Source organism: Octopus bimaculoides, chromosome 28, assembly GCF_046866305.1.
Source record: "Octopus bimaculoides isolate indiv1 chromosome 28, ASM4686630v1, whole genome shotgun sequence".
Taxonomy (NCBI): Eukaryota; Metazoa; Mollusca; class Cephalopoda; order Octopoda; family Octopodidae; genus Octopus; species Octopus bimaculoides.
The window spans coordinates 7002504-7014545 of NC_142955.1; the positions used below are offsets into that span (position 1 = coordinate 7002504).

Below are 12042 nucleotides of genomic sequence, written 5' to 3' on the forward strand. Positions count from 1 at the left end.
CACTCTGACAGGAGACCACTGAGTTGTGTAATCTCAGCTAATTTGTACAATCAAAGTTGTGATATTAACTTTGTGTAGTGGTTATCACAACTTTACAGTAAATGTGATAATGGTACAGCATGACTGTGTGGTAAGAAGCTTGCTGCTTCCCAACCACATGGTTCCACTTCAGTCCCACTGTATGGCACAATAGCCTTGGAACAACTAAAGCCTTGTGAGTGGATTTGATTGACAGAAACTGAAAGAAGCCCTTCATATATATATGTGTGTGTGTCTTTGTGCCTGTGTTTGTCTCCTAGCACTGCTTGACAACCAGTGTTGGTGTGTTTATGTTCCTGTAAGTTAGCGTTCAGTAAAGCGATCGATCAAATAAGTACCAGGCTAAAAAATTTTTTATGTAACAGGGTCAATTTGTTCAACTAAAAGTTCTTCAAGGCAGTGCCCCAGCATGGCTGCAGTCTAATGACTGAAACAAGTAAATAAAGATATTAGTATAAGTGGATTTAGTAGATGAAAACTGAAAGAAGCTAGTTGTGCATGTATGAGTGTATGTATATCTTTCTTTGTTTTCATATCATGTGGTAGCTGTAAATGAATGTGACTCTTGTTCATACAAGCAGTGTCATTCATTTCCAATATTCTATGAAAATAAGTCTGTCCATGGGCAAATGTCACTCTGCTTGGAAATAGGTGAGGTTTGGTGACAGGAAGGACATCCAGGTATAAAAAAATCTAACCCATGCAAGCATGGAAAACTGCATGTTAAAATTGTGTGTGTGTGTGTGTGTGTGTGTGTGTGTGTGTATATATATATATATATATATATCAACTAAAATTCCTCAAGGCAATGCCTCAGCATTACTGCAATCCGATGACTGAGAAAAGTAATAGAAAAGAAAAGGTACCTCTATCTATGAGTGTGTATACATGTATGTGTATATGAGTGTGTATATGTATGTGTGTAAGTGTGTGTGTTTATGAGTGTATATTTGTAATTTGTTTGTAGATTGACTTGTTTTGCATCCCTTCATATCAAAAGGTAACTTAACCTGTCAGACACTACTCTGATATAACCACTGAAGATGATATGATTGACTTAATCTCTTCAGCACAGTACTCCAGCATGACTGAAACCGGTAAAGAATATGTGTGTGTGTGTTCAAACACAAATATACACATATATTACATAATTACGTATATATATATATATATATACACACACACACACACACACACACATATATATTTTATATAAAACAAGCGAAAAATATGTGTTGAATGTGTGTAAAGGGAGTGGGGTGAGTAATAAGTTGTAAAAAGTAGTTTGAAATAAATAAAGGCGTTGTTGGTGGTGGGCAGGCTAGTGATAATGGTGGAGAGAGGATGGGCTGCCATGGAATTCAAAAGGGAGTAGTAGTAGGAGAAGGGATTGGGAGTGGGTGTGTGGTGTGTTGCTATAGGGATGTCTCATTTGTAGAGGCAGCAGCATGAGTCTTGTCATCTGGCAATGCTGGCCGATTCTCATTTTGACGCAACTGCAATGAAAGAAAGAATATATGAATGTCATAACTGGATAGAGGCATGGCTGTATATGGTTAACAAATCACAAAGATGCACTCCTAGGTGAGTGATGGCAGTAACACACTGCAGATCTTTAGGGAACGCATGATGGACTTAGGGAAATATACAAAAAAAAAAAAAACCAAAAAAACTTGCAATGTCATATATAAAGAACAAACAAAAACAAAAAAAAAAATCACCAAGAAACCCCTCCAAAATCTTATCAATAAGCAGAAACTAAAATGCATACATACAAGCCTCCATGCTGGTACCATGTGAAATGCACTCATGTTGGTGCTGCATAAATGCACTTGTACCAGTGGCATGTAAAAAGCACCCAGCACACAGCAAAGTGGTTATCAATAGCAAGGGCATCTAGCTATAGAAACCATGCCACAAGTGACAATTGGAGTGTGGTTAAAATTTTCCTTTGGTGTGTGGTTTTGAGTGGAGTGGTAATTAAATCTTAGGGTGGGATGTTATGGAGAAGTTTTGGAGCAATTTCTATTGATTAAATTTGGGGTTATGGTATTGTAAGCAACTTTGTATTTATCAGTTTTTTTTTTGCGTGATGTGGTTCCTTAGGAGAAGTACACAGTCGTATAAATTTAAGAAGGAACTTCAAAGACATGGGTTTCTCTATTACAGTGGAAACATAACTAAAGTCAGTCAACTTTCTAGACATTATCATCGACTTACAAGATAATGAAAAATTATCCAGCCATCCCAAAAACATTATCAAAACCCAGTAAAGAATTTCTAGGATTTCCTCTTTATCTTAAAATGAAAAACTACAAAACAAAATAGCAATCCCATATAACAAAGCTCCAAACAACAGCAGTTACAAGAGGAAAAACAAAATATATAAACAACAAACCTCACACAATTAATAAAAAATGTAAGAATAGACAAAAGAAATCATCAGGTTTAATCCCCCTTTCAACATACAAATCTCCACATCAATAGCTAAATTATTTTTCAAAATCTTGCAAAAACACTTCCAGCCCCAATCACAAATACTGCAAACTAATAAACAAACACAGCAAAAAATTGTTATTAAAAAAAAATTGTAGCCAATTACAACCACCAAAAATTATCTAAAAGAGAATACCTAAAACATACATAATAACAATTGCAAATTTAGAATGCCTTCATCCTGCCCTCTAGAAGGAAACTGTCTCTCAAAAAAATTTGTATGAAGTGCAACAGTAACCACAAACACAATACCATATATAGGATTGATAGCAAACCAGTCTAAGACACAATACAACACACATGCAACCCAAACAGGAAAAATGATATGGCACTCCCTATCCAAATTAAAATTTAAAAAATACCCCATCCAAATTAGAAAGTACATTCACATGCCAATTTTGTACTAATGAATCCTACCACATTCTAATATTCATGGACCAAACTCTGAGCTAGTTTCTATGGAAGCACAAAATCTTTAAAATACTAAAACATTTCAAACCAATAATTTTTTTCTGATGGCTTTACACATTAATTTCTCACCAACACCACTCCCCTATAAACTACCACCATAATAATATTCAATAAAAATACATTTTCACATCTTTACACTAAACTAGTACTCTACAAATTAAAAGTTTACCTACATACACACTCTTTTCCTTCTTTTAATTATTTTCTTCCTTTTCTTTCTTAAATTTTACATTGTCATATTTTCAATTTTTTAATATATATTTTTTATATACATGAATATATACACCCCTTTTATAGTGCATATATCCAGGGGCCCAAAATAACACATTATAAAATACTACTTCTGAAACAGAATGAGAGAAATATTTATAAGCACATAGCTCACAAATACTGCCTCCACATGGGTTAAAATCTTCATATATTAATGAAATTGCTCAATGAGCCCCTCGAGAGAAACATACAGATCATCAACCTCTACACCTAACCAAATCCTTTCATGAACATCGAGGTTAGTGATGAGTTTGTATGAGGGGGTAAATACAAGAGTTAGAATTGGATGAGAGCTGTCGGAGGAGTTTGCAGTGAAAGTTGGTGTTTGTGATAGTGGCTGATGTGGTGATGGAGAGTGCGAGAGAGGGATTGATAATGGAGATACTGTATGTGGATGAGCTTGTTCTGATGAGTGAGACAATGGAGGGATTGAGGGGAGAGTTTGGGAAATGTAAGGAGGCATTTGAAAGCAAGGGTTTGAAGGTAAACTGCGGGAAGACAAAGGTGATGGTGAGTGGGGTGGAAGGAGAAGTGTTGGTGAGTAAGGTGGATCCATGTGGTGTATGTGGGAGGAGGGTAATGGCAAATGCAGTGTTATGTATGAGATGTGGGAAATGGATTCATGGTAGATATATGAAAATGAAGGTGATCCCAAGACTGGCGAGAGAGTTTGTTTGTGGAAGATGTGAGAAAGGAGCTGGAGGGCTGGTGGAACCAGTGGAGCACTGAGGATTTGATGGGAATGCTGGGATTGGAGGAATTGGTGTATCAGCTGGCAAGGGCGAATGGAGTGAAGTGGTATGGGCATGTATTGAGGAGGGATGAAGAGCTTGTTCTGAGGAGGGTGATTGCATTTGAGGTAAATGGAGTGTGAAAGTGAGGTAGACAGAGAAAAAGGTGGAGGAGGAGATTGGGAGGGTTGGTTTGAAAAAGGAGGATGCCCAAAACCAGGCAAAATGGTGAGATGGTTTGAGGGTGGTTTCTATGGCATTGAGGTAGATCTGACCACCCCCCGTTAATGGGCACAAAACTTGATTTAGAACACTGGATGATGATGAAAGCACAAGAGAAACAATTTTCTATACTAACAACACCATAGCATGCCTGACTAATAACCAACACTGTCCTAATAAAAATAGGAAATGCTCAACAATAACAAGTAAATAAATTGACCAGCTAAAACAGGATTTACTTATGTTCTTTGCAAACCCCTAAAAAAATTCCATTACAAAATAGTTTACACATCAGCTTATTGATGTTTTAAATACTGGACTCTGTATCTTTGACATTTACATTGTCAAAGTAAAAGATTAAATCCACTTAGTCAAAATATAACTAAACTACTAACACATCATGTGTCTACAAAAGGGACACACGCAAACATACACACTTGCTTATAAAGCTCTATATGCATAAATAAATTCTAAATCCCAAATTTAATCAATAAAAATTTCTCCAAAACTCCTCTCCATAACAACCCATCCTAAAACCTGATTACTACTCCACTCAGATCCACTCACTCAAGGAAGACTATATAAACAGACATTATATAAAGCCAAGATTAACTCTAATGTATCACAGTCTTACAATGGCTTAACTGGCTGAAGCTTTGATGTCACTGCCAACATTATTCTTGTTTAAGGATAAATTTAGTACTCTACAAAAGATTAATGTAAAACTGTTTTTGTCATATTTAAATGTAAAAACAAATATATATATATATATATATATATATATATATATATATATATATATATATATATATACACACATGTTTATATATTCGTTTTGCAAGATTCTTGATGTGAATTTGTGTGTTGAAACAAATATTGTTGTATTTGGGGATGGTCATGTTGCTACTTTAGCCAATGGAAACACACGCACTATATATTTGGTGCTCACTTGCTTCAGCTTTATTTTATATTAATTGTATTTTGGCCAGAGTTCTTTTGTCACACTTCTGTGACCTCATCAGTGGTCCTTTATTTTCTTCTTTCTTTTTAGTATCTCTCCTTACTAATGATCTGCCATTTTGTATTCTTGTTGTATGTGTCTTTATTTGCATATGCATATATCCTTGTGTGCGTCTATGTGTAATAAGTGTGTGTGGGAATGTGTATGGTACCTGCATTATCAGTATCCCATGTTTATTCACATTTGTCAAATTTACTTTTACTTATTTTATTCATTTGTTTTTATCTACTTACTTTTTCATTTCTTTCTTTTTTTTGTATGAATTTAATTTATTTTGTTTATAAATATAATTATTTAATTCCATTTATTTATCTGTGTATTGTATTAGTTTCATATTATCAGTTTATGGGGATCTTATTCTGTCATAGGTTGTGGTGTGTGTATGTGTGGGGGGTTTGCTAGTGTTCCATTCTAGTTTTCTATTTAGGCTAGGTTTATCTTCTGTTATGTGGGTAGCTTCCGTAATTTGTCTAAGCATTGCATCTGTGTGGACAAGATTTTAACTTCTATGTTGTTGAGTGAGCCCCCTGTGTTCCCACTCAGTGTGCTGGCATAGGCTTCCAGTAGAATGTCTCTAGAGTTTTGTTGGTTTGCTAGGTCTTTGAGCTTCCATAATCTTCTTTTCCAGCATGGTTTAATTCCCTGAGTCTCTCTAGCCCTAATTATATTTCTGTACCTGTCCACCTATTTATGTGTGTGTATATGTGTTTGTGCATGCATGTGTACTGGTGCATTGAGTTGCATCTGTTTCTATAAAAATATAATGGTTACTTACCCTTCACCATTAACATATAGCAACAGACTGAACTATGTCCTGGGGCTAATATAATATGATCCACTTAAATTAATTAAAACTATAAAACTTTACAGTGGAGGTCTAGTATGATTGCAGTAACAAATATATAAATAAATATATAAAAAAACTAGCAAATGCACCCATCCTTTGGATGGTTTAAGTTGCTTTGGTGATATTTTTTCATCAAATAACTGAACTACCACGAAGGTTTATAAATAGCACGGCTATCTATGTTTCTGATTAACCTAGGAATGGAAAATCAAATTGAAAGCTGATTATTGTGGAAGTAGTTGCACTATAATGATCATAGAACATATAAGTTTGCAAGCGATGCAAAGTAGACCTGCTGAAGCGTTTGGGGAGTAAATTATGGATAATGACTACAAAATATAGTTGTTTTTTAAAGTATATTTTGTTCACTCTTATTTTCATGTATAACATATAAACATGTACATCTTTTGGAACATTGTCATTTTATTAGATTTTGCTGGCAAATTTTTAAATTAACATGAAAGAAAATTACCAGCGACATAACACATGTTTGATGGAGGTAAAGAATACACACACCATCCGTTTTCAGTTTAACCCTAATCCTAACCCTAACCCTAAACCCTAACACTAACCTTAAACCCTAACTCTAACCCTAAACACCAGATGTGCATATTTTTTACCTTCGCCCACGTGTTTTGCTAAAAATAACAGCTAAATCACATTTTTCGGATAAATCTTTTAAATTAACATAAACATCTATTTACACGAAAGAAAATTACCGGAGACATAACACGTGTTATATTACCGTTTTAGGTAGGCAGTCGAAATAAATAAATAGACAAAATCCTTTCACTTTTATAAAAAGTATGGAAGACCCTACATACAAAAAACTATGTCCATTTACATCCATTTATGTGGGAGCTCTGAGCAAAATGTTATAGAGCACGACCATCCTTAGGACATAATTAATGTGTGTAAAAATTGGTGAAAATCAGTTGAGAATTGTGGAAATGTATGTGTTAGTTATTATACACACACATACAGTGATTTATATATACTAGATGACAACAGAACACTCACTTGTTTTTCATACTGTTTCTTCATCTCTTGCATCTGAGTTTCCATCTTTTTCAAGCGGCTCTGGTATTTTTTCTTGGCTTTTTCAAAAGCTGATATCAAGGCACTGAAAAATATAAGAAGAATAAAGAAGTTATATGATGCTGACCACTTCCGGTTGTAAACTATTTAAGAATCCTCTGGTCTTCCAAAATCTCACTTTCCTGTTTCGCTGTATGTTGATTCTATCATACCACACGAAATGCCCAGTTTAAGAAATTTTTCTAGCTTTTAATCGCTCATCATTCTCATATCTAACTTGTAATACTACCATGCTTACATGTGATGCTAACATGTATTTTGAGTGAAAAAAACTTTTGTGGTTTATAATTCTTTAAATCTTTTAATAACTTTTCAAATTGTATTACATCTCTCTTGTGTTTCCATACTTTGCCATGATCCTCAAAAGCCTCAATTTTTAACATGTTTGAATAGGTTAAAGCATCAGAGTTGGCACTATCAATGTAGACACATTGAAAGGTAGGTCTAGCGAGATTGTTGAGATGCTTGAATGGAGGTGTGTTGATGTATGTTGCATTCAAGAGGTAAGGTGGAGAGAAGTTTCAGCCAGGTTCCTCACAGGCAAGATACATAGGTTAAAATCTGGAAAGATAACAGTGACAGAGTAGATGGTGTGAGCATACTTCTTGCAGAGAAATGGGTGGATCAGAGTGTGTGATAGAGTGCTTAAGCTCAGGCTGGTCTTACAGAATGGTAGTGAAAATTATCTTTCCCTATGCCCCTCAAACAGGCCTACCAAACGAACAGAAGGACCACCTTTATGATATTCTCCTGCAGGCTACTTCAAAGATGAGTAACAATCATCTCCTCTTCATGGCTGGGGATTTCAATGGGCATGTCGGACGGCAACCTGGTATCTTCCATGATGTGCATGGGGGCTACAGATTTGGCTCCTGAAATGAAGAGGGAACAAGGCTACTGGAGTTCTGTGATGCAAATAACCTTTTGATCTGCAACATGAACTTCAGGAAGCCAGCCTGATAACCTACCAATGAGGTGTCTATGCTTGCCAGGTGAATTACATTCTCACCAGACAGTGGGATGCATGGTTGCTCTTAGATGCAAAGGCACTCCCTGGTGAAGAGGTATTCCACAGCATAGATTAGTCATTAGTGACTTTAGACACGAGGTCAGAAGGATGCCAAGAAGTAAACCAATTTGGAAAAGAAGGATTTGGAAGCTTAAGAACCCTTCATATGGTCAGAGACTTAGGGACATCCTAATTGAGAAAAGTGATTAAAAGGAAGAGCTACAGACTTGTAACATAGAGGGCAACTGGGAATTCCTGAGGGACATACCTTCCTGAGGGACATACCTTGCTGAGTACCACAGACTAAATCTGTGGCTGGTGCAAAGTCCCATCCAGACCTAGGGTAACGTGATGGTGGAACAATGTGGCAGACAAAGCTACTGGAGCTAAGAAACAGGTCAGGAAGAATGGAGGTAGCAGGGAACTGTATCAGATTGTCAGAAGAGACGCTAGGAGACAGGTATATCTAACCAAGGGAGAAGCAGAAAAGAAGTTTGCCTATGTTCAGCAATGTGAGGACCAAAGAAATGAAGCTTCAGATTGCAAGTCAGTGTGTGAGAGAAAATCGTGACGTCATAGGAGAGAAATGTGTCCGCATGGATGATGGTGCATTTGTAGGTAAAGAGTCTGCAAAGAAAGAGGCTTGGAAATGTCATTATGAAAGGCTACTGAACATAAAGAATGAGCGGCAGGAGGAGAGTCTGCCAAATGTTGACCCCGCCAATTGAGAGACCAGCTACCCGAATCGACAGTTCCATGGTAGATAAAGTAATTAAGGATATGAAGATAGGAAAAGCCCTCAGCCTATCAGGAATCACTGCTGAGAAGCTTAAAATATCTGGTGGTGTGGGTTACGGTCTAGTCACCTGTATTGTAAATCAAGTGGTTCATGAAGGAGTCATACCCAATGACTGATGTAGCAGCACCATAGTCAACTGCTACACAGGTAAAGGTGATATCTTAGATAGAAATAATTACAGAGGTATCATTGTTGGATCAGGTGATGAAAGTTATGCAGAGAGCCATAGCTCAACTAATTAGGGAGAGAGATAACTTAGATGAGATGCAGTTTGGTTTTGTGCCAGAGAGACGCACCACTGATGCTTTATTTCTGGTAAGGTACCTGCAGGAGAAATACATTGCCAAAGATAAACCTCTGCACTTAGCCTTTGTTGACTTGGAGAAAGCCTTTGACAGGGTCACCCGATCCCTTATCTGGTGGTCATTGCAGAAACTAGGGATAGATGAGTGGTTGGTGAGAGCTGTACAAGCTATATACAGGGATGTTACCAGTAAGGTGAGGGTTGGCGAAGAGTACAGTGAAGAATTCAGGGTACAAGTAGGAGTTCACCAAGGATCGGTGCTCAGACCCCTCTTGTTCATCATAGTCCTCCAGGCAATAACAAGAATTTAAGACAGGCTGTCCCTAGGAGCTCCTCTATGCTGATGACCTTGCTCTCATAGCTGAATCACTACCTGAACTAGAGAAGAAGTTCCAGGTATGAAAGCAAGGTCTAGAATTGAAAGGCCTTAGAATTAACTAAGCAAAAACCAAAGCCTTAGCAAGTAGGAAGGCAGATAAATCACAGACCTCTTCAGGTAGATGGCCCAGCTCGATCTGTAGAAAAGGTGTAGGTACAAACTCCATAAGATGCACTCAGTGTAAGCTTTAGACACATAAAAAGTGCAGCAATATCAGAGGAAGGCTAACAGGGAAACTAGCTTTTGTTTGTGAAAGATGCACAGATACAATAAATGCTGAAAATATGCAGAAAATAAACTCCATCAATTGCTGGGGGGGGGGGAGGCTACAAGTAGTTGATAGCTTCCATTATCCAGGTGACCAAGTTAGTAGTGGAGGTGGATGTTTTGAGAGCATGGCTGTGAGAATAAGATTAGTCTCCTATCTCTCAGAGTGAAAGGCAGATTGTACACTGAACCACAAAAGAAATACGATTTTTCAAATGTCATTTTTATATGGTAAATGCTGAAATTTATTTTGGGGGTGGACGTGTAAATATTCCAAATTGAGACTCAAATTGCAGATAACCTTTCAACTTTCCCTGAAACGAGACACCAAAATGCAGCTGTATTGAATGCCATGGGTGGTTGTTGCAAACAATTGTGACCCCACCCAGGCAGGACCGCTGGCATCTCATGGAGGTTATGTGTATAAAAATCAACTTGAACTGCATTCCTGGCATACGTAATTTGGACACATCAGGTATGACCCGATTGTCAGGAGTGCAGAGAGAACAAGCTACCAGCTGATTGCAAGCAGGGCAGCATTCCCTGGTTGTTGTAAAAGCTTACAATGTCTGTGTTAGCACAATCTATTGCCTGCAACAGCAATACATCACCAACAGCACTGCAGACTGTGCTGGCAGAGGGTGCTCCCGAGTGACCATGCTCAGGCAGGACAACTTCATCCACCTGCAACACCTACGTGATTGCTTCAGACCAGCCAGCATTAAAGCTCACAAGACCACTGGCACTGGACAGCGACCCATTAGTGATGACATGGTATGATGCCAACAACCTGTGTTGCCGTCATCCTCACCACCGTTAGGCACGACTACAGTGGGCTACACAGCACTGACATTGGTAGCATCAACAATGGAGGTCGATTATCTTCTCTGACGAGAGCTGGTACTGTGTTTCCACCTTGGGTGGCAGAGTGAGGGTGTGGCGTAGGAGGGATGAATGCTACAGAGATGCATGTGTCATGGAAAGAGACACGTGAAGTAGGGTGCTATAGGCCTGAATCAGAGAATTGGGCCCCATGTTGACCAGATCCTAAGACCTCACATTGTGCCCTTCTTCCCATGCACTTCCTGCGTCAACACAACATCAGAACCATGCTGTGGCCAGCTCTCAGCCCAGATTTGAACCCAATTGAACCCCTGTAGGATGAAATCCAGAGAAGGCTGAACCAGGTGGTCCTAAGGCCAACAACTCATATGAACTGGAAGCAGCTTCTCTCAGGATGTGGGCACAGGGGCTAATGGTTTTTGTGAACCACCTCATGCACTTCATGTACTGACAGTGTATGACCACTTCGAACACCCAGGGAGGGCATACACAGTATTGAACATGTCATGCCCTACAATCTTGATGTGCTGGATCCGCCCACTACCAGAACACATGACAATGACCCATAGACTGTGGTTAAAGTGCATCCAAGAAATTGACTTTATCAGATTTATCAAACTTTATCTCTGACATAATGAAATTAAAACATATTTCACAGTCGCGCATGTCTCACGTTTCTTTTGCAGTTCAGTGTATGATGTCTATGTTATTTCTTTACTACCCACAAGGGGCTACACACAGAAGGGACAAACAAGGACAGACAAATGGATTAAGCCAATTATATCGACCTCAGTGTGTAACTGGTACTTATTTAATCGACCCCGAAAGGATGACAGGCAAAGTCGACCTTGGCGGAATTTGAACTCAGAACGTAGCGGCAGTCGACCTTGGCGGAATTTGAACTCAGAACGTAGCGGCAGACGAAATACCGCTAAGCATTTCGCCCAGCATGCTAATGTTTCTGCCAGCTCGCCGCCTGTGTGCGAACAGCTATGCTGCATGGCAGTGAAACATGGGCTGTGACAGCCGAGGATGTGTAGGCTTGAAAGAAATGAAGCTAGTATGCTTCAGTGGATATACAATGTCAGTGTGCATGTTCAACAGAGTGTAAGCATCTTGAGAGAAAGTTAGGCATAAGAAACATCGGATGTGGTGTGCAAGAGAGATGACTATGCTGGTATGGTCATGGGATGCATATGGATGAGGACAGCTGTGTAAATTAGTGCCAATCTCTAACTGTGGAGGT

The 12042-nt window shown here is 38.4% G+C and overlaps 1 protein-coding gene across 9 annotated transcripts in view; it reads right to left on the reverse strand.

Moving 5' to 3' along the window:
* Positions 1–979: 979 nt before the first annotated feature.
* The window catches only part of LOC106870703 (colorectal mutant cancer protein), a 542202-nt gene continuing 531139 nt past the window's right edge, over positions 980–12042 (reverse strand). For 4 of the 9 annotated variants that reach the window (XM_089343919.1, XM_089343926.1, XM_089343922.1 and 1 more), the window contains 2 exons: positions 7118–7220; positions 1297–1535 (listed from right to left, as the gene is read on the reverse strand). In XM_089343919.1, coding sequence (XP_089200045.1) covers positions 1455–1535; positions 7118–7220 — 184 coding nt within the window. In that variant the 3' untranslated portion in view covers positions 1297–1454. Of the gene's footprint in view, positions 1536–7117; positions 7221–12042 lie in introns of all 9 variants that reach the window. The other 5 variants (XM_089343920.1, XM_089343923.1, XM_089343921.1 and 2 more) reach the window with 3 other exon arrangements.